This window comes from Lampris incognitus, chromosome 10 (assembly GCF_029633865.1).
Source record: "Lampris incognitus isolate fLamInc1 chromosome 10, fLamInc1.hap2, whole genome shotgun sequence".
Taxonomy (NCBI): domain Eukaryota; kingdom Metazoa; phylum Chordata; class Actinopteri; order Lampriformes; family Lampridae; genus Lampris; species Lampris incognitus.
The window spans coordinates 17,398,628-17,422,870 of record NC_079220.1 but is presented as its reverse complement, the minus strand read 5'-3'; the positions used below and the strand labels follow the sequence as shown (position 1 = coordinate 17,422,870).

The 24,243-nt window shown below is 42.0% G+C and overlaps 1 protein-coding gene across 1 annotated transcript in view; it reads right to left on the bottom strand.

The window, feature by feature from the left end:
- Positions 1–388: 388 nt before the first annotated feature.
- The window catches only part of gna13b (guanine nucleotide binding protein (G protein), alpha 13b), a 41,198-nt gene continuing 17,343 nt past the window's right edge, over positions 389–24,243 (bottom strand). Inside the window, exons 3-5 of the mRNA XM_056287331.1 lie at positions 12,071–12,121; positions 4,949–5,149; positions 389–3,816 (exon numbers count right to left, since the gene is read on the bottom strand). Of these exons, the coding sequence (XP_056143306.1) occupies positions 3,445–3,816; positions 4,949–5,149; positions 12,071–12,121 (624 nt within the window). The 3' untranslated portion in view covers positions 389–3,444. The remainder of the gene's footprint in view (positions 3,817–4,948; positions 5,150–12,070; positions 12,122–24,243) is intronic.

The following is a 24,243-nucleotide window of genomic DNA, read 5'->3' as shown; positions in this document are numbered from 1 at the left end:
GTTACTTCTGAGATCTGGTGTTTTTCCCGTTTCTGAAGTTCTGGCTCCAATTTTCCCCATTTTCAGCTTCTGGTTCTCCATCTCCTGTTTCCTTACTTCTGTTACCCTCCACCAGTCTCAGTGACTGAGGTTACCCAACCAATGTAGAGAAATACTGTTCTGACTGTTTGAAGAGTTCTAGAAAAATTATTCTTATTGTTCCCAAATGGTCTAAAAACAAAACCAGAATGTGTACTTCATTACATTAAACTTGATAATGTTTTTCAAAAGATGAACTAGCCTTTTAAGTTTCAAGATGGTGGTTTGAGAGTACATTGGTTTATTCTTGTTGGCCTACAAACAGCATGGATGCCAAACAGACAAACATGAAATGATACAGACCAAATGCTTATTTTTTATTGAGTAAAATGGTAAGACAGCATAAGTTAGACTGTACAGTGAAAGCTTGTCTTTCCAAAAATATCAAGTTGGAAGAGAAAAGGTTTGAACTCTGCATTATCTGAGTTATCTTGATATGAGGAAATAAAACCGCTTCTGTGGCAAAATTTGAAAGTCTTGTGTATAAAAACTTTAAAAAAGAAAGGGGGGGGCGCAGAGATTGGAACAAGAGGCACTAGACTTCAGTGTTTTTGGCAGATTTACTTACATCAACTGACCTGATTGCATGGGCTGAAAAAGTTTACAATAAGACTTCTGCAATTGAAGAAAGTAATGATCCATTTCATTATTCTTCTTAATGTGCATATTACTATTCATGTCTTCACTGTGGAGCAGTGTTGTTGCATATCTCACACTACCTAGGTGCTGACACAGATTTCTCACATATATTCAGATTAAGCCTCAACAGTCTTTGAAGAGAAAAAAAAAGACAGCCCTTGGCAATTTTCCCCACTAAATAACCAGACAACTCAGGTAACCAGACTCATACATCAGTGGTGATGAAAGAAAGGAAAAAAAATTCACAGATATTCACAGGACACAGGATGCAGTGTAATATCAAAGCCCTGGGCATTATCGCAGGAAAATTCAAAACATTAGAGAATGTAACATATTTAAGGCATTTTTTCACATCTTGCATTTTAATTCAAACTCAGGCTTTGATAAAAACTGAGGCAGAGCAGGTTAAACACCGCTCAAGTGTGAAGCTTTGTAAGAACTAAATGAATAAAGGCATCAAGACTACCCGTACCTCTCACCCAATCCCCAACAACAATTGCAGAATAGATCCTCTTACCCATCCCATCCTCTAAGAGAATAAATTCAGAGTGGAGATGTAATACTGGCTCAGGGAGGATGCTCTGGGAGACTGCTGTCTCTGACTCATGAGAATCTAATGAGGCTGTGGCCAAGAGAGGCCTGAGGCATCTGACTCAGACCCAGAACACTGACTGTTACCGCTGAACATAGAAGCCTTGTTCTAATGACGACTTACTCCCAGACAAAGGGTCCATGAAGAGCTGTGCAAGCTTAAGGCTTAGGGTTGGGCTCTGAAAATGTGGCATCAGTCAGAAATATGTTGGTGCTACTATCTGCAAATGTATATGCCACCATATACTCTTTGGATGTTTGTGTAGATTTTTCTAAAAAAAAATCTGTTTGTTCAGCACTGATGAAGGCGACCAAGTGATAGATGCAAACCTACTCTGGTATGACTGTTTGGTGTGTGATCTTGAACTAGCCACACCTTTCTAGTAGATTCAATGGTGGCATCTCTTCTGAGGTCTGGCAACAAGCCTTTATGCCGAAGTAGGTACATAATGCACCGTCTCAGTTCGGACAGTGTGTTGTACTGGAATGTACTTGGAAGGGACATTTATGTCATCAAAATGACAAAGCACAGTGTGTGCCTGTGTAGAATTTACACGTCGGCATCTTTGGCCAAATGGAGATGCCATCAATGAGATGGAAGAACAGATGGACTGGTGCGTGATGCCAGTAAAGCTGATTTAAAAAAATAAAATAAAAAATGAACAAAGCACCCAGAGTCGCACATACGGATACATATGTGGAATGTAAGAAAGCGGTTAGAAATGCGAGTGAAACTGGTGAAAGAGCTACATAGCTATATATAAACACACATTAGAAATCGTATTGGAAGAACAAAACTGGGCTGTACAAATTTATAAACATGTGTTACACCGACTTCCAAATTGATGCTACTTGTCAACTAAGTGATCGGTGAATTTCACTAGTAATACACAGGCTGGCTCTATCCCTTTTGTTTCTACCAAGGACACGTGAAAGAGGGGAGAGACAGCTGAACAAGGGTCATTGGCAGGATAACAGGTACCTTTTAGGAAAATAAGCTGGCACATCAGAGATAGAAAGAGGCAAAAGAAAGAGGCAAAGATGCAGAATGAGCACTATTCACTCATTAGTTACCCAATATGGGACAGTTAAGGCTACAAGCCATACTATGGCTTCACAAAGGGGACAAGAGACACAATAAATAAGGACAGAGACAACCGTTTACCTCTACCTAGTCCCCTGGTGCAGAGATACAAACTGGGCCATGATGTGAGATTCCACAGGGCTTGTAAAAAGGCAAGGGACTCAAGAGAGTGAGAGAGAGAGAGTGTGTGTGTGTGGTGGAGTTGGATGGAGAAATTTAGAGGACAGAGGACAGGAAACCATCTTTGACCCCCATTTTGTGTGTATATATGTGTTTAAGGGCATAGGCACAACATCATTCCTTCAAAAATAAAAAATAAGTGGTTCACAGTGTGCCCTGAGAATTAGCCAAATATATGACTGACTTGTAGCCCTTCACAAGCTACCCAAACAAAGTGATTCAGTTTTCCCAGTGGTCTACCTGCGTGTGCTATAACAATGTCCATTAGCAATCCCCTAACAGAAATGTAAACCCGTGTGTGTGTGTGTGTGTGTGTGTGTGTGTGTGTGTTGGCCAAGTTCTCCCTGTTGACTGCTGGACTGCTTTTAGAAGAGAAGGAAGCATAATGGGTATTATTAGTGGATGAAAAATGTAAAGCCCCCCCAATACATGAAGGCCACTAGAGTTAAGCCAGCAACACAAAACCCTCTTAATATCTCCACCTGCTTTGTGGCACAGACTGACGACATTCTGAATGGGTGAGACAGAAAATATATAGAGATCTACATGAAAAAAGGTAGGACAGATCCCTGCTGGTAAAGTCCCAGCAAGGCTGCAAGCTGGGGTGGCTAAGGAAGAAGACATTTACAGTGGCTGCTGGAGATCATGTTGAACCAGCTCATTGAGGCTGCAGGGCGAAGAGAATGTGGGGAAGGGTCGGTGGTGGCGGTGGTAGTGGTGGCTTTAATACACTTTACATTAAAAGTTCCAAGTCAAGAGTGGGTGGGCCACAGTAGAAAGGCTGGGGGGGGGGGTGTGTGCAGGGGCATTATGCTCCTTGCCTCCCATCCCATCCCCCCATACCTTCCCTTCTTCCCCATCTACTCCTTCCCTCACTGCAGCATGAGCTGCTTGAGGTTGTCGTGCAGGATGGTGTCCTTGACATCACGGAACACCAGGCGAATGTTCTCCGTGTTGATGGCCGTGGTGAAGTGGTGGTAGAGTGGTTTCTGCTGCTGTTCGCGCCGCTTGTTGCGGAAGCACTCCACCAGGAAGCGCTGAACATCGGCCAGGCTCGCAGGGTCTCCCGAAAACTCGGGGAAGTAGTCCCTGATTGACACCTGTTTGACCTTCTCCTCCAGCAGGTCCGTCTTGTTCAGGAAGAGGATGATGGAGACGTTGCTAAATACACGGTTGTTGACGATTGTCTCAAAAATGTTGAGAGACTCACTGAGTCGGTTGGTCTGTCGGTCCTCCATCAGCACCTGAAGGGGAGAGGTGGGAGTGTAAGGCTAGGTGTGCGTAAGAGATGGAAGCATGTGTGTGTTTCAGAAAGAGAGGTAATATAGTTAGTAATTACTATGTTTGTGCATCGTGGCATGGGACTGTGTTTCTTCACCACAGTTGACACATGGTTTGGACATGTACTAGCCCATATGTATTAATGACAAAACTCTACGTTTTAAGTGAGAAGTTTGACTTGGTTTAAAGCTGCAAGTCGAGAAATTCAAATGAGCAGTTTCAACGCAAACATCAGTCTCTCTATACTGTCAGGTATTTCCAGTACTGTTTTTTTTATATCTGTGTTATACAGTTCAGTTGCTACATTTTGGCATACTGTATTGCAAACAAAATCTAGGCCAACTCATCACTGAGCACAGATTGCTTAAAGCCTCCTCTCAAATAGACAATTCAGTCTTCAGAGTGGTAGAAAGTCACCTACGACTGCTGCAAGATGGAAGTCGCTCTGGACTGGTTTTAATGTAGACTATATAATTCATTAAGGGGTGGCACAATAACATCTTTGTACTTGCTATGTTAAATAAAGCAATGTAGCTAAATGTTGTGACTATCCACGCTCCCTTAATGTTAAATGTGGTGTGTCAAACAAAACACACTGAACGTGACTCTGTGAGACCTGTAAAAAATAAAAAAACGGCATGATTTCCAGAAAAGGTTGTGCCAACGGCTAGGGAGACTGCTGTGCTGATATTTGAAGATTCTGAGCCTCAGACTTTCTCACAATACATTCAACTAAATAATCATATTGTCCTCTATTAACTGCCCAGAGCAACATGCCTGAGCACAGAGTGTGCACATGTGAAGAAGGGGCATTTCAGATTCAGTTTGGGATTCCTTTCTTCAAAAGTATTGTCAACCAAAAGTTTAAAAAAAGAAAATGGCGAGACTGATAACCTAACCACCAACCACACACAAACCGGAAAAATGCTCAACTACTAAGCTAGCTTAAACACCAAAATTAACTTAACGGGTATGATAATTAAGCAGATAGACAACTGCTATCTTCCGTCTGGGTAGGCGTGCATAACAGTGGAGGTATATTCTTTTTTTGCCGTGTGCATTCACTGCAAATTTAGTGTAAGCGGCCTAGCTCACCTGGTCGTACTCTGAGGAGGAAACAAGGAACAGGATGGAGGTGACCGAGTCAAAACATTCAAACCAGCGCCGCCTTTCTGAGCGCTGGCCACCGACGTCGACCATCTTGAATGGCACGTTTTTGATTTCAAAGTCATACTCGTGGATGCCCTTGGTGGGCTTTCTGGCCAGAAGGATATCCTGTTGGCTAGGCAGGTAGTCCTAAAGGAGTGAGAGGCATAGAGAGACACAAGAGGATTGAACAAGGTGGGAGGGAAACAACAATGTGATCAAGATGACAAGAAGAGCAGAGAAAAAAAAGTTATTTGAAATCTTATTACAATGAATGCATGTCCATAAAAATCTGGAGAACCCCATCCCTTGGAGAGGAGTGAGGGTAAGATTGGACACTGGAGTTCTGAACAATTGTTAATCCAGTTCTTTATCTTCCACATTAATTCAGAATACATATCAAATCTACCACAATATTTTACAGTATCTGTAAATGTTATTACAATTGCTACTTAGTTAAATAGCTTGTTTGAGAGTCTCTGGTCTTGTTTTGGATAAATACCGTTAATCATTTGAGATATAATCAGGACATCCATTATTTGGATTATGGTTATGGATTAGTATTACAGATAACTGATCTATTAGCAGCCCGAGAAAATCACTATGAAGATGAGAAAATGTACCAATTACTATGAGTTACCCAAAATGGGTTGAAGATAAGAATTTTTCCATAGCTTTAACAGGCCTGGAAAATTCAACTCTAAGATTCTATCCAAACCTTAACTATTAAGGTAGCTTTATTGATCCCTGTGGGGATATTAGTCCTCTGCATTTGACCTATTTTAATCACTTAGGAGCAGTCAAAATCCCGGGGACTGACTCCAGTTCTAAGGCCTTGGTCAAGAGTTTTAACCCAACATGAAAAGAAAGAAGCCACTTTGTCACTGTACATACATACAACAAAATTCGTTCTCTGCATTTAACCCATCGTATGCTAGAAGCAGTGGGCAAACGAAGTACAGCACCCAGGGACCAACTCCGCTTCTTTACATTGCCTTGGTCAGGGACACAGACAGGAGTATTAACCCTAACATGCAAGGCTTTTTGATCGTGGGAGGAAACCGGAGCACCCAGTGGAAACCCGAGCAGACATGGGGAGCACATGCAAACTCCACAAAGAACGGGCCTGGGACGGCCTGGGGTTCGAACCCAGGACCTTCTTGCTGTGAGGCAATAGTGCTAACCACTGGGCCACCGTGCTTCCCTGTATGTATTTTGGTGTGCAGGAAACTGGAGAACTCAGAGGAAACCCATGTGACCATGCAAACTCCACACAGAAAGGCCTGGTCAGGTTTGAACCCAGGCCTTATTGCTGTGAGACACCAGTGTTAACCACTGAGCTACCATGCCACTCAACTATGAAAATACAGGAGGGACAACAACATTACATTTCATTATTGCTTTCATTCAGTTAATATGTAAAACTCATCATAATAAACTGTAAAACAGAGAAACAAGGGAAGTCTACAGTTTTAAGTTTAAGATACAAACAGGGTATATGCTTAAGCCTAAAAAATTGCACATGCTTCCAATGGCTGTTGTAGCAGGAATTCTTTTTTCAAACAACTTGCATTGTTCAAATACCACAGCACATAAACAACTGGTGGGCTCAGGAGAGTGGGTGAATTTGTGTGGCTACATAAGTGGGTTGAGCAACCTTACTATGTAAAAGAAGGCGTTTTTACACAGATCGCGCAAAAATGGTGTAATGAAGACTCATCTTCATGCCGGCTTTGTTTTTTTACACTGAACCAAACAAAGGCAACATAATCGCGCCCCAATGTGTGATTTCACATAGCATGCTGGCGTTTCAGAAGCAGAGGCGTCATGACGTGTAACACCGGCTGTCCCTTTTACAGACATTGATTCGGCTTTGTGACTGCTTCCACCGCCGGCTTAACGCCGGAACAACAATGACCCCCCCCCCCCATTCCAACTTCGTACCTTTTACACAGAAAAGCAAGATGACTTAATGGTGCAACGTTCTCACCTTGAAAACGCTGTGTAACAAGCCCAAGAGTCTCCAGGATCATTTTTGATTAAATAAGTCTGAACTAGATGAGTCTGTACCTACACAAACATAGACTATATGTGGGTGGCCCAGTAGTTAACGCTGTCGCTTCACAGCTAGAAGGTCCTGGGTTCGAACCCCGGGGTTGTCCAACCTAAACTATCTATTAAAGTGGGTAGACGTGGGATTCCTAAGTGGATTTCAATTCGTAGAATTCACTTCAATCGGTGTGGGTGAATGGGAAGAGCCAGGTTTAAGAAGGCTTTGGAAAGCTTGAGCCCATGGGAAAATGGAATGTGTATGTGATGTGAAGAGGATTGGTGAGAATAGTGCTTGGGTACATGGCAGGTGCACTTGTTTTGAATGTGTCAAGAAATTCACCAGCGCTGAGGTTTTCACAGCTTTACACAACAGTGGTCTGTGTGTGACTAGAATCAAGCACCAAGCCAAAACAAGGCCGATGGAGTTAATTTAAAGAAAAAAGGAGGCTGCCATCAATTGTGTAAAGCAACAAATGGTTTACAGTTGGCCAAATGCCAGTCCCCAGAACATTGCTGATGAGAGACCAATAAAAGCTTGTCACACCTTGACATGATTGAAGCATGACACCCTATAATCCAGCAGAGCTTCTTTCAGCCAAAAACTAGGTAGGATCTGCAGTTGTAGTGGGCTAAAGAACAACAGCACTGGACACTGAGGAACTGATAAGTCAACTGAGTCCTGGTTTATGCAGTTTTATGCTGTTAAGGACTGGGGTATGGCGATAACCAGGAGTTCATGCATCTACCATGCCATGATGATGAGACATGTTTACAGCTGGGTACTAAAGCCCAGTCACCCAGGGCTGCACAATGGCACAAACAAGCACATTTTTTTCCGTGGAGACACTGATGTTTAATTGTCTCAATTTATTTTCTTATAGAATTTTTATCATTCCAAGAACTCGGGTATCTTAATGCGTTATATTAAAGAAAAGTCATGAACTTAAAGGAGAGCATTGATTTAATATACTGGATAAACATGAATTTTTTATTTATTATTTTTTTTTTTTAGTTTTCCTCCTTTTTCTCCCCAATTTTACTTGGCCAATTTCCCTATTTTCGAAGCCGTCCCAGTCGCTGCTCCACCCCCTCTGCCAATCTGGGGAGGGCTGCAGACGACCACATGCCTCCTCTGATACATGTGGAATCGCCAACCATGTTTCGCCAGGGAGACGTAGTGCGTGGGAGGAGCACGCCAATCCCCCAAGTTCCCCCTCCCCCCTGAACAGGCGCCCCAACTGACCAGAGGAAGCACTAGTGCAGCGACCAGGACACATACCCACATCTGGCTTCCTACCCGCAGACACGGCCAATTGTATCTGTAGGGACACATGACCAAGCCGGAGGTAACACGAGGATTCGAACCAGCAATCCCCGTGTTGCTAGGCAATGGAATAGACCGATACGCTACCTGGATGTCTCGATAAACATGAAATTAAAGGGAGACTTTAGTATTTTTTAATCTAAGCCCCATTTTCCCATCATTAGGAGTCAAACTTGAGCAATGGGTAGCAGAATCTGATTCAGTGGTGCGATAGTGAGCAAGAATCAGCTGACTGCTGCACATCAACCTGCAATGTAATCCTTTAGGGGCAATAGCGCTTGCCAAATAATGTTCACTAAAAGAGCTTTTTTTGGCACCAACAGGCTAGAATGCCATGAAAAGTGCCTGAAAACACCTTCAATTATGAAAAGACAATCCCAGTCAGTCAGCACAATGATGGACCTTTTTTTGCATTTTCTTTTTTGCACTTCTCTCCAACTCTCTCATGCTTCCACTGTTATCTTACTGCAACAACTCACTCCTCATGGGATTACAGATGACACGTTGACTCCGGGTTGAGAAATTTATTTAAATCTAGATAATTCCACGATTGATATTGTGGCTAAGGCTCTTCAGACTCCTCTCATAACATTCTGAGTCCGTTTGTAGCAACAAAAAAAAAAATTACTTGGCTATCGCACTGAAGGATTACAGTACAGCTTGGCGTGCAGCAGTCGGGTGACACGAGCTTGCTGAATAGATTACAAAGATTCTGTCAACCATTGCTCAGTTTGACTCCTTACTATAGGAAAAAGGAGTGTTTGATTAAAGAGGTACTAAACTACTCTCAATGCTGGTGTTAATACAGACATAAAAATGGAAATTTCATGGGTTGAAAATGGCTCAACACACCATCTACTGTTTAAATCAGCCCTGAACCTCGCACGGCCAATGCTGACGTAGAGTCAACCGATTGGGACTTAAATACATAATGAAAAAAAATGTTAATGCCCTTTAATCAGAGGTAGGGAACCCACCTCCCCCAGCCCTGCCCTTGAGTGTGACTCTGTAAAACTGCGCTCATTTTCAAATATATGCTGATCGAGACTCATCATTCAAAGGAGTTTACTCACTAACCTTGCGCTTTTATTACATTTTCTACCAACCTTTTGAATTTCTCTCAATTACAGTTGGTTATATTATTTCATAATTTTTCATTTTGGGGCAATGGTTTGGACTTGTGCTTTTGACGGCTGTAGAAGCACCAACAGAACACTGGGTCAGTCGGGCTGGGCTCGCGCTGCGGCTGGGGGAGCAACCACACTGTTGCCCGGCTTTCTTCGCCGCGGTCGGTCCCGCCTTCCGTCTGTGATGCATATCAGGGCATCTTTGCGGGGTGGAATCTGATGCCGTGCCGGAAGGAAGGACTAGGTACAGTCGCGCCGGGCCCTTCTTGCAGATCTCCCTACTACTGCCCATGCTCCTGCCTCACACATCCACCCCCCCAGCCCCTTGCCTACGTTTTAGCATTTTTCAAAATTATGCAGTGGGTGGAGTTAGGCTCAGACGTGTCTGTGAATGTTCTCATTCATCCAGGTCATGGTTATCCAAAGGAGTTGAATCAAGTGCAACTGGACTTGGTATATATCCTTCAGACCTGAGGGGAGAAGTTACATTTTAAAACGTACCAGAGGTTTCCTTTAAATCCTCACTTCCCAGTATCACAACTTCTTAGCCCTTCAAGTGTGGGCTTCCTTTTTTCTAAGAGTCCTGGTCAACTTCCTCTTCCTGTTGGAACCTATTGCATCACACCCACAGGCCTCATCTAATGAACTCTTTTTTGAGCACGCAAACTGGCATATGGAAGTTGGACTGCATATGCATCCATTTGCTTTAATGACATTCTGTGCAAAACAAATATAAATCTAATCGCAAGATGAAGCCAGGTGCCTCATTTAGCTAACATCAATTGTCAGTGCAGAACTAAGCAAAAGACAAAAATGTAATTGCTTGTCCCCTAGAGACTTTTTTTTCAGTATTGAAATAATTGTTGTATTAAGTCCAATATATCTTAAGGGGTGTCTGCCATTTGTTACACTGCAACCAGTAACAACTGTTACAGACCTCACCGTTAAACACAAAAATTAAGATAAAACTAAAAAAATTCATGGACTTTGCTTCTAAGGAAAAATACTTCTCTCCTCTAGAACTTAGACAACCTCCAACCTGTACATTTGTTTAATACTTGGACCACACTATGCTTTACTTCACCTGCTTCTCTTTATTGTTAAATGTGAGTACCCATGGTAGCAGGCAAATATCTGTTCAACTTTATAATTTAGGTCGGGAATAATTTTCAAAAAGTGGACTAACCAAGAAGACGTGACCCATTTTAAAAACTGTTGCTTATCCTGAGAAGGGATTTTTCTGTGACTCTTGACAGTAACCAGATCCACACACGGGACATTCTTTGTGTTACCAGTTTTCTACCACTGATCAACACACAGGTCCACTGGAGCTTGTGGGTAGGATTAATGTGGCTGGACCAAGGCACTTAGCTGAAAGTTGTCAAAGGGAGATTAAAAGAACTCATCTTTTTTCCTCTTTTTTCTCTCATATCAGACAGCAGTGCTGTCTGGTTTGCTTCCAGTCATGAGCCCACGTACGGCTATGATCCACAAGATAGGGTTGGATTGCAATTCATTGCCCTGCCAGAAATGCTTGACAATGGAACGGCTCTCATTTTGTTCTCACTTTTCATCTCATATCATGCTGTGTTGGTGGATGTAGGCTAACAGAATGGGGGAAACCTTAATGTTTTCAGATGTCTGCATGGCAGGTATGCAGTAAAGAGATTTTTGTTCTCTTTTGAAAGCATTTCAAAATGTTGATGGTGTCAAGACCACAGATTGTGCTTCGTAAGATTTTACTTTTATTTTCTTCTACATAATGAGAAATACCAACGACTGACACTCGTCCGCCGGGGGAAATCGTCCTCATCCACCGAGCGCGGCGCTTCGGGAGGGATGCACATGGAGCGGTGAGGGAGGAAGGGGACACCTGCCTAGCCAGCCAGATCAGCCGAATCAACCCTAGCGATCAATGCGGTGACAGATGTCGCAGCCAGATCGCCCTCACATCACAGGGTGATAGCCTGGCGGGCCCTGTGATAGCCTGGCAGCCTGTCCAGGGTGTCTCCCCACCTGCCGCCAATGACTGCTGGGATAGGCTCCAGCATCCCACGACCCCGATTGGGATAAGCGGCTTGGATAATGGATGGACAGAATGAGAAATCACAATTTTAATTACATTTTTTTCAATTATATTGTCTTTAACCATATGCCTGTGGATGCCTCCATTTACTTTACACTGTTGAATGTCTTAACTTTTCAGCATCTGTGCGTTAACTGTATGTGTACTGTAAGTGCACAGGGAGAAAGAATGAGCATTTGTGAAATTTCAAACAAAGTGAAATGGTTTTGAACATTTAAAAAAAAAGTTTAAAAAAAAAAGAAGAAGAAGAGATAAAGCTCATAAGCTAGTTGGAACAACAACCATACATGGGAACTAGGGACAGTAAAGATGACAAGGAGGTACAGACAAAAACGGGGTGGAGGGGAGTCAACACTATCACTTCCCTTTTACAGGAAATTCATCTGCCACTATCAAGCAATCTGCTGATGACCAGTCACTGCATTCTAGCTATGAGATTGTGTAATTGGTGGACCCTCAGCGGTGCTGGTGGGAGGACTTACCGACTGTCCAAGCTTTTCCAAATTGTCCAGGAAATACTTGACTGATTCCCCCTGAGACAGACAGACAGACAGAGAGAGAGACAGTGAGAAAAGCAAGAGAAAGACAGGAGATTGCAAGACAAATATTATAACTCCGCCAGTGTTACAAACACTTTCTAAGGCAGATTTATCATCATGTTTCTAATTACTTAGTACAATTAAACAATAATTCTAGATTTTTTTATACAACCTGGGTCCTATTTTCCTATATTTTGCCATTGTACATATCGTTCATAATGTATTTTTACTCACCTGCTTCATTGGAGAGTTTTTGGATACAAGACCACCACTGGACTCAGCTTTACAACTCCGTCTTATGGGGCAACAGAGCACTGGCGTCAAACATGTTTCAGCAAGTCCAATTTAATCCAGTTATCTAAACTGTGTATTTGGGAGTGAAAATTAAAGCGCAAGCTAGAAGTTATTACTCAGAATATTTAATAATATCAATTGTCGATCGCACTGCTGAGCTACTTCCTGGTTCAACTTGCAGGAATGATCAGCCTATACCTACTGTCGGTAGTAGTAACCGTCGACTAACTATGTGGCCAGCACAACTGAAAATTCATAGGTAAAGGGAAATCATGTACACATTCTAACTTAGGCACTAAGGGTTTTTTTTTCTTTTTTAAATATTGTTGTTGTTGAGAGGACAGGTTTAACGCTTGTGTTCAGTTGCCCCTTAAGACACTGTTGTAAAGCTGTGTCCAGCAGTGATCCTGTGTCCAAAATCTCCAAAATGAAGCTGATGAGTAAAATGATATGGTAAGCATTATGCATGATGACAAAAACTATGAAAATAAGACCCAGGTTGTAAACAATGGAATTTTCCTTTACAGTAAGGTAAGGTTTAAGGACACACTGCCTTAACAAAAATGATAAGGAAAAGTCAAGAGTGGAAAACAATGTTTTAAGCACTTTAAAAAAAATCAAGTATGAAACACACAAACATGCACATGAAGTGTTGATTACTAAGCATTTGTCACTGTTCTAAGTCCATATACAAACTCATCTATGCTGTGTCATCCCCTGGATTCTTTAGGAAGCAAGCCAGACAGTCAAACACTGCAGCCATTGTATCTGCTGCCACCACAGGGTAGTAGAAATGAAGCTTATACCGCCTGTATTGTCATGTCTGATGGCAGAGTGCTTCAAGGTCGTCTCAAATCCCTAATCACTGGGAAAAATTACCCTCTAACTTCAACTGTTTTCTGTCAACCATCTTATCAGAATTATACACAAGTTTATGTTGGGATTATTGGTACGGCAGGAGGTTTTGGTGCTCACACACACCTAGGGCCACATCTGTTATCAAAATCTCACCTGTTTGACCCAAAAATAAAATTGTAGTTTCGACATCTAGTATTTCTGCGTGCAGCTTTTACAAAAATACATTGCAGAATGTACTTTATAAAAATATATGCATTATATCTTACATCCATATAGGTCCAGGCTTCATACTGTGCCATCTTATAGCATCCTACATATACTTTTGTTTTCTTGTGGTTATTGGCTTTTATCTTATGTGACCACCAATGTAAACTAACATTATGATAAATGTCTGATCCATTCAATATTACTTCCAAAAAATTAGCTTTGCCACTGAAATATCAAATTAAAAACAGCTGTTTAGTCATTTCAAGCTGTTACACACAGAAAAGACATACACTACATGGCCAAAATATATGTACACCCAGACATCACACCCATATGTGCTTGTTGAACATCTCATTCCAAAACCATGTGCCAAAAATATGGAGTTGTCTCCCCTTTGCTGATATAACAGCCTCCACTCTTCTGGGAAGGCTTTCCACTAGATTTTGGAACATGGCTGTGAGGATTGATTCCCTTTCAGCCACAACAGCATCGGTGAGGTCGGGCACCGATGTTGGGGAGAAGGCCTGGCTCACAGTCAGCGTTCCAATTCATCCTCAAGGTGTTGGATGGGGTTGAGGTCAGGGCTCGGTGCAGATCAGTCAAGTTCTTCCACACCAAACTCAGCAAACCACGTCTTTATGGACCTCACTTTGTGCAGGGAGCATTGTCATGCTGAAACAGGAAAGGGCCTTCCCCAAACTGTGTCCACAAAGTTGGAAGCATACAATTCTCTAGAGTGTCATTGTATGCTGTAGCGTTAAGATTTCCCTTCACTGGAACTAAGGGGCCTAACCCAAACCATGAAAAACAGCTCCAGACCATTATTCCTCCTCCGACAAACTTTACAGTTGGCACTATACGTATATTCGGTCAGGTAGTGTTCTCCTGACATCCGCCAAACCCAGATTTGTACGTCACACAGCCAGATAGTGAAGCATGATTCATCACTCCAGAGAACGCATTTCCACTGCTCAAGAGTCCAATGGCGGTGTGTTTTACACTACTCCAGCCGAAGCTTGGCATTGTGCATGGTGATCTTAAGCTTGCGTGCAGCTGCTTGGTCATGGAAATCCATTTCATGAACCTCCAGGGGAACAGTTCTTGTGCTGACGTTGCTTCCAGAGGCAGTTTGGAACTCGGTAGGGAGTCCTGCAACTGAGGACAGACGATTTTTATGCACTACCGCTTCACGGCTGAACTGTTATTACTCCTGCACATTTCCACTACACAATAACAAGCACTTAAGATTTAACTGGGGCAGATCTAGCAGGGCGGAAATCTGACAAACCGACTTGTTGGAAAGGTGGCATCCTATGACAGTGCCATGTTAATAAAAGCCACTGACCTCTTCATTATGACCCAACCCATTCTTACTGTCACTGTTTGTCTATACAGATTGCATCAGAATCAGAACACTTTATTCATCCCCAAGGGGAACGGCTGTGTGCTTGATTTTATGCATCTACCAACAATGGATGTGGCTGAAACAGATAAATCCACTCAATAGTAGGGGTGTCCACATACTTTTGGCCATATAGTGTACTTCACGCCCACTCAGTGTCTGACGTTAACAACAAACAGCCACACTCTACGTAAAATCCGTTCCATGTGCTGTGTAAACCCAGCGTTTCAGTAGTGTTTGTGAAGGCAGCATACAACGTTTACATGAAACTTAACACCCAATTATGGGGAGTAATTAGTTAAAGGCAATATTTCGATTAATGGGTTTATTAGGTCTGAAAGAACATGATTTCTATAATAACCCGTGTACACATTGATTCTTTAAGAATTGCCTGAGGGTCCAGGTACCGTGGCGGTCTATTCTGTTGTCTACCAACACAGGGATCGCCGGTTCGAATCTCTGCATTAACTCCAGCTTGGTCGGCCATCCCTACAGACAAAATTGGCCGTGTCTGTGGGTGGGAAGCCGGATGTGGGTATGTGTCCTGGTCGCTGCACTAGCACCTCCTCTGGTTGGTCAGGGTGCCTGTTCGGGGGGGGGGCGGGGGAAGAGAACTGGAGAGAATGGTGTCATCCTCCCACGTGCTATGTCCCCCTGGTGAAACTTCACTGTCAGGTGAAAAGAAGCGGCTGGCGACTCCACATGTATCGGAGGAGGCATGTGGTAGTCTGCAGCCCTCCCTGAATCGACAGAGGGGGTGGAGCAGCGACCAGGATGGCTCGGAAGAGTGGGGTAATTGGCCGGATACAATTGGGGAGAAAATGAGGGAAGGAAAAAAAACAAAAACAAACAAGAATTGCCTAAGGTATGTCATGTTGGCAATCAACAGAATACCCTGCTTTTCTCCATTATATCTTTTGTCTTCTTTGCGAAAAACAAAAACAAAAAACAAGTTGTTCACATTTGCAATCAATCGTGCTGACAAATCAGCCCCCAAATGTAAAAAAAAAAAGACATCTTAAAGTATGTCTCAGAAAGGCATGCAAACTGTGGAAATAAGAGAAGCATCTCAATAATAACCACAGCAAACTCTTCAAGCAGTTCAAAGCCTGACTTATGTGTTAAACCTTTTCTGCACCACAATCTAAACATTTTCCTAAATTTAAAATGCTGTTATTGTTGACACGCCCTCATTCAGACTACTATGTCTATTCCAAGTTTTATTCCTGAAAAGCCATCTTTCAGATACACCCAGCAAATCGATGATCACACTTGGTCCTGTCTAACCATCACTTCTTTAATACTTCATCCTTGTTTACATGCAGCTTGAGAAAAAAGCCGGTGCACCAAATTATTCTGTACTGCTGTCCAATGTGTCCATCATTTGCAAAAGATGAAGTTGCTCTGTTTTGCTGTTGCAGTAAAATAAGTCACATAACAGCAGCATTTGGCCACAAAAATGCGTAGGTGTTGACTTTTACCTTTGCCGACAGATTGAGGAAATGCATTCACACTACAGCTTAAAAGAGCCCTGAAATCACTTCTCCTAACCAACCAATATTCTCCAAATGGTCTGCCTATATGAACTAGACCCACCCAACCAATAGTTTCCTTTGTCAGTCTAAAGGCCTATTATGACTATCGCTTGTTTTTCTTTTCTTTTTTATGTATGTGTGTGTGCGCGTGTGTGCATATATTTGTGTTTATTTTCTCCTTTATCTTTCGTGTCTTCTGAAAACTCGAAGTCATATCACATGAGTGTCTGTTCTTAGTCTGTTAATGATAGTGTTTGTGTATACTTGCACGTATCATGAATGAGTGTCCATGTGCGTGTGTGTGTCTTGTGACTATGACTCACTGTAATGTTGTAACATGGGTGTTTATGGGATGCATTCTGTCGGGTGCTGTGCTGAACTGTGTCTCCATCTTTCGCTATATCTGGAATTATTGCTAGATACAAATTGTGCACAATGCATTGCTGTGATTGTTTCCTGTAGTGTGCTACCTGGAGAATGACACTTTTCAAGCTCCTTGACAGTTTTTAGGCAATTCTCCTTAACATTCTGTTTCCAATTATATATTGTATCTTTTTTTTATATATGTGTAATTAAACAAACAATGCTGTTTTTGTTATCCTCTAATATTTAATTATAAAATATTCCTTCTTAGATATAATATTAGTTACCTTATTTTTATATTTATTTTCTGCACCCATAGTTCTATACTTTATTTATTTATTATTTTGAGATACTTTATTGATCCCCGTGGGGTAATTCTTCTCTGCATTTAACCCATCCTAGCTGTGTAGCTAGGGGCAGTGGGCAGCCGCAGTGCAGCACCAGGGGACCAACTCCAGTTCATCTTGCCATGCCTCGATCAGGGGCACAGACAGGAGTATTAACCCTAACATGCATGTCTTTTTGATGGCGGGAGAAACCGGCGCACCTGGAGAAAACCCACCATAGACACAGGGAGAGTATGCAAACTCCACACTGGGGATGACCCCTCCCAAGGTTAGACAACCCCAGGGTTCGAACCCAGGACCTTCTTGCTGTGAGGCGACAGCGCCTAACACTGTGCCACCGTGCATGTGTAATTATGCCTCTATGTGTAATATGTGTAATTAGAGAAACAAACAAACAATGCCATTTTTGTTATCCTAATATTTAATTATAAAATATTCCTTCTTATATATAGTCATAATATTAGTTAACTTATTTTTATATTTATTTTCTGAATATATAGTTCTATACTTTATGAATTCTCTACATAGAGTATATTTTTTTGCAGGCATGGACTATCCGTTTAGTTTTGTTTTCTGCTGTATGGTTTTGTTGGAGTTTTTGTCATACAATGATTTGAATATTTTAAAAAATGTTTCATATGCTCTGTCAACGTCATCTTCTTCATACATTATTTTCCAGTTTTGTGTTAGTAATTCACTTCTAAACGCATTCATGGATTCTTCCATTCGCACTCGTTTGTATTTAAAGTTATTGGCATCCTTATCCTTCTTATAATTACAGTCATAGACTACAAATAAATGGTAAATGGTCACTGAGGTCATTTATTAGTTAGCCCTCCATAACGTGTAAGTATATTATCCATTATTTATTAGAATGGCACAGTGTGATATTATTCTACTTGGTGTAGTGATCTTTAGATATAAACTCATACTATACATCGCATCAATAAACTCAAGTCATTTTGTGCTTATTGGGATTAAACAAATCTATATTTAAATCTCATCATCAGCTGCTTCCCTGGGGTCGGGTCGCGGTGGCTGCAAGCCAAGTAGGGCACTCCAGACGTCCCTCTCCCCAGCAACGCCCTCCAGCTCCTCCTGGGGGATCTCAAGGCATTCCCAGGCCAGATAGGACATGTAGCCCCTCCAGCGAGTTCTGGGTCTACCCCGGGGCCTCCTCCCAGTTGGACGTACCCGGAAAACCTCCAAAGGAAGGCACCCGGGAGGCATCCTAATCAGATGCCCGAACCACCTCAACTGGCTCTTTCGACGCAAAATCTATATTGAAATCCCCACAAATACACATAACCTTCTGACTTGTCTTGACAAACATTCTCTCCATACTATCCTTAAATATTTCAATGTCAGATCCAGGTGCACTATATATACACAGCTAACACTTAAATCCCCCCCATACAGATTTCTATGGTAATACCTCCCAGCACATCATCAATAGTCATTGTCATACTTTGCACTACCTTATAATTGAAGCTTTTATCCACATACAGAGCCACACCCTCTCCTTTTTATCTTCCAATTTAGATACGCCAATTCGTATCATTCAAGTCAAGATCCAGACCCTTCTCAGAGCTGAGCCAAGTCTTAGATATAGCGATAACACTGAATGGTTTCTTAAATTGACACAAATATTCTTGGATGTTTTCAAAGTTTTCACACAGGTCAATATTTTGCTCAAATTCACATTATGCTCAGTGTATTTAAAAGTTTTGAGATTCCAACAATCATACTTTCCACATAGGCCTTCCAGCCCTCTGCAGCCAATGTAAAAGTTTATACACTTGATCTCTCTTCATCACCAGTGCTGTTAAATGGAAAACTGATATTGCCATCTTTGCAAAGCTAATTTTCTGCTGCTTTACGATTTAAACAATCCCTTCCATTACACGACTCCGTCATCATCCCAGTCCACAGTCAGTACACGCCTCATGCTCCATGCTCTTAGCAAGCTGTCCTAAGTTCAAGTAACCACCAATTTTAAGTTAGTAACAAGCGGCTAGTTCATTACCTTGGTGTGCTGCTCTCCCTAGAGTTGGCATCACTGGTACTTGCCCAATTCTGCAATCTCCCTGATGACCAGCACTTCCACGTTCTCTGTTGACCCATTCAGTTTAATGAACACCTTACAGTTTGTTGCTCACGTTGACTGGATCTTGTTTTGTTTTCTTAGGAAGCATGCCCACCTGGCAATGTCAGCGTTCTTCTTTGTCAGGTGTTCATTCACGTACATGTTGGATCCCTTCAGCTTTCTCCCCTGCCTGAGCGGTGTGTTTTTTTTTCTGTCCACAAAGCACATTATAATGGTAGATTTCTCGCTATTGTCTTTCTGGGGGGGCACCCCAACACCCCACGATATTCTTGCCGTCTATGGATGTGCTCTTGCTGTCAAAGAAAGCGATCTGCTCAAGGGAGTGTAGTTCAGGCTTGGGGCGGTTCTCCACTTGCAGCCACAGCAGTCCTCGCATATGACCGGTGCTGGGTCTGATAATTGTGTTGTTCATGCGGGAGTACTGTTCAAGGTCTGCTACTTGACATTCTAAGAGGGTCTTATCCTTCTCGCCATTTTGTCTTTTCAGTTCCCTGACCTCTCCCATCAAATCCATTACCATTTCCTGTTTAGAGATAGTTGCAATCTCTTCTAACATAAAGCTGAGTGATTTCTATATGTCCTCGACTTCCTCGTCCTTAACTGCACAACTTTTCTTTGGTGCAATTTTGTTTGTTTTAGTATGCAAAAAACACTAGATGTGCAAAAAAGACAAAAAGTTTCACAAAGTCTCACAACAACACTGTACATCAATTATGCACCAAACACACCATTCAAAATTTAAAACTTCACCACCATTCACAACAAGACCCTGAGCCTCTTCAGCCCACAATGATGTGAATTAAAGAGAAAAAAAAATACATGAACCATTTGACATGTGCAAGTAGTTTATAAAAGCAAGGCAATGCAAATTCAATAACGTGGTAGTTCATGAATTAAGAACTTTATTCTAGCATCTTTATGCATGCTCAATAATCCAGGTAAAAAAGTCCCAGAAAGTTGAATCAGTTTATCTGTACACAACGTTTATTGAGAGAGAAAGGTTTCATCACTCATCTAAGTGACCTCTTCCGTCACAACTGACTGCAGGTATTCCCATCCTCATAAACAATACAGTGTCATAATGACTGAAAATGATCAGTTTCATGAAAACGATCGGTTTCATATGCAAATTGCCATGAGCATTATCTAGCGTTTCAATGGCAATGTGTACTATTCACAGAGGATTGGGGAATGGTCGCAATTACAGCATTGTAAGATGAATGCGTATTTTCCAAACATTGCGTCTCAGTTGTTTTCAACCTCCAAAACACACTGTGCCAGAAATTGGTCTGCCCCAATGATCAGGTTTGCTGGCACAACCAGAACAATATAGTGCATGCTATTAAGTGCCAGGATTGCCGTGACTTGTACATCAGGGAAACCAAACAGACGCTGGCTAAGGGGATGGCACAACACAGAAGAGCTAACACGTCAGGCCAGGACTCAACAGTCTACATCCATCTACAGGCCAGTGGCCACTCTTCCAAGGATGAGGATGTGCACATCCTTGATAGAGAGGAACGCTGGTTTGAACAGGGAGTCAAAGAGGCCATCTATGTGAAGAGGGAACCTCCATCCCTGAACACCGGGGGCGGGCTAAGAGTATATCTGTCACCATTTTACCATGCTGCGATGCAAACATTCCCCAATCCTCTGTGAATAGTACACATGGCCATTGTAACTCTAGTTAATGCTCACGGCAATTTACATATGAAACTGATTGTTTTCGGTTGTTGTGCCACTGTATTGTTTACCAAGGTGGGGATACCTGCAGGCAGTGGAGACTGAAGAGGTCACTTCAATGAGTGATGAAATGTTTCTCTCTCAATAAACGTGTCCAGATGAACTGATTCAACCTTCTTCAATCTGTTCTAGCATTTCCAAAGTGTGGGTAAACTACTGATTGCCTGATAACACTAGTTGCATGTATGCAACTCCTCCTGCGGACACTGGGAAAAAGGAAAGCAGCTCATAACTAGACTAGATCTCAAATTCAGATTAGAGAAATAAGCTCTAGCCTGCTTTCCTAACAGAGTGTGGCTGAGTTCAGAACATTAATCAAACAACATGAGCACCCTAAGTTTTTTTCTTTATGCTCAGTATGTCTATAGTCGAGGAATGTCATGACTTGCCTCTCTTGCAAATGCACAACTCATTCTACGACACAAATTTCTTTATTCCTACGTTTTGTTGTTAATGGAGCATTTTGTTTTTGTTTTGTTTTTTGTAAATACTCAATATTATCACTGATGCATCTGTATATTGTAGGAATTATGAGGAAAAAGTCTGGTGAGTCTATAATAAGCCCCTCTGTAAACAGCAGCGCAAGCAACTTCTGCAGTCCATGCTACACATAACTTATGTTAACAGCATAGGATTCTCAGAACAACTAGGAGAGAGAGAGAACACATTCCTGGGTTTGAAAATGGGGAACTTTTTTGGAAAATGTTAATCACTAGGTGCCATTCAAGCGCTAAATATAAGCTTTTATTCTATTTATTTTCCATTACAAAATGGAACTGACAGTGTGGCATAAATAACGCTGGTGTTGATCATAGAAACGTATGCTGCTGTTAACACTGCTTACTGTGACAAGCCTACTAAATATACAAAAATATGTATTTTGACAGATATAACACTTGTTCAGCTTTGAAAACAGCATGTTTGGATTGTAACATTGTATGACGCATGTACAAGTGGGCCAAATTTTGAAACTAACAAAAATGAGCCAGAAGGTTCACACAGCTCCATCACTTCAGGTCTTCCAAGTACAACTGCTGGAGTGCTGGTAACAGAAAAACACAGTGGGGACCAAACAATCTGACAGACAAAGACGTGGTCATCGATCTGGTTCAGCAAAATTTCACAAAGATCATCTTCTAATTATTTTGACAATTTTTTCTGGAGGTGACAGTATTTGTGCATGCCTATGTTTAGCACTAGAGTGGACAGATGTCAGCTGACAGTTGGCTAAAGTTGAAACCATGCAACATCTCTGCAGTATTGCATTTGTAGAACGATAAGCCACAGAATGAAACTTGACATTGGAGACAGTACAGCAGCGCTTCGATCAAAAGGTTTGATAGTTGACAAAATATGGTGTGGCCAAATCAGTGAAACTATCAGATACATATCCTGGTAGGGGTGTCAAAAGAGGAGTGTTTTATGGTTATCAGAAAACCCTACTGCTACAGTTTTGTTCTTAGTCCATTTCTGTTCTGTTCTGACTGAAGAGAAGAGATGAGAGAAAAGAGTAAAGGAAAAAGAGGGGTTGGGAAAAGGAAATCATCTGGGTGCTGATGTCACTTGATATCAGGATAGAAGACACTCAGACATTTGCTCAATGCCTTAGAGAAGAGAAGAGAGAAGAGCCTCTCTCTTCGGCATTTGCTTAGTGCCTCACTCAACTCCCCTCTTTCACTCTGAGCCCTCTGTTTTGTTCTTACTCTAGTTTTCTCAAGCACATTTCTCACCAACGCATCCCCCTAAATTGCACTCTCGCTTTTTCCGTTCTGTCTGCAACTCAGAGCTGCAGATCTCCGGTCCAACATTCGGCCTCTCTCTCTGAGCAGCAGCCCCTTTGGTGTCTCACCCAGACATGCAAACGGAAGAGAAAAGGGGAGGCAGAGAGGAAGGCCATTGTTTCCATGTTCTATGGTATTCTATGCTACACTTCATTTGTGTGGGTAGTTTCCGGTCACACACAAGCACAACATGCATGGGTCTGTGTTAAACATGTCTTCAGGTTAAGGAAGGGATTGTGGGAAGAGTGACTGTGTTCATGAGGTGGCAGTGGGCGGTTACTGGTTACTTATATGTTTTTGTTTTCTCCCCACTGCTTTCATTAACAATCAACACTGCAGCTATATATTTCCATGGTGGAAAATGTGCCCCTATGTTTCTGTAAAATAATTGTTAAATGTCAAGGGGTCAATAAAATAAACAAACAATCAAACAAACAAATAAATAAAAGCACCAAGGGAGCTAATTTCAACTTTTATTGGGGAGGGAAAAACACAATAAGCCCTAAGGGTGCAATGGATGAATTAACAAATAAATAAATAAATAGACTGTAGCTCTTTTCTAGTCTACCGACCACTCAAAGTGCTTTACAGTGCATGCCTCACATTCACACACACATTCATACACTGATGGCGGAGGCTGCCATGCAAGGTGTCAACCTGTTCATCAGGAGCAGTTAAGGGTTCAGTGTCTTGCTCAAGGACACTTTGACATGCTCTCCGCAAAAAAAAGAAAGAAAAGACAAGTTAGCTTTCTATTTATTCTGTAAAACACTTCAAGCAAGGACCTTTTGCCCATGGCCTTAAATGAAAACATTCCGGGTGATGTCGCGTCAAATGGGTGGCCATGCTCGACGTATCGCCATTCTCATATGGCAATATGCCCCAATCGACCAAAGGAGGCGCTAGTGCAGTGACCAGAACACATACCCACATCCGGCTTCCCACCTGCAGACACGGCCAATTGTGTCCATAGTGACGCCTGACCAAGCCGGAGGTAACAAGGGGATTCCATCTGGCGTTCCCCGTGTTGGTAGACAACGGAATAGAACGCTATGCTACCCGGACGCCCTCAATGCACAACATTTATTCATCTTTATTATCAATATCATTATTGTTGCCTTCTGGACTTAACTGCCCCCCCCCCGCCCCCATTAGCAATCAAACTTCCATACACCTATTAAGTTGATTTGTCTTTGTCAAGTGGTACTTTTTAGACTATTTAAATTATAAAGCTTTTCATTTTGGGTAAGATATGCTTGAAAATTGAACAGCCCTGCATTACGAAAAAAATGGCTTGCATTACAGCAGAATTACATTAATGTTTTTCAATTATTTTTCAACAAAATTAAGCTGTCAAACTATAATCATATTATTTGTGTCAAAAGTAGCTCAGTTTCTGCAAAAGTAGCTAAGTTGCCTTGCAAAACCCTGGCCTTGCAGACATTAAAGACCTGGTATTATGCCACTGCCTGCCCAGGC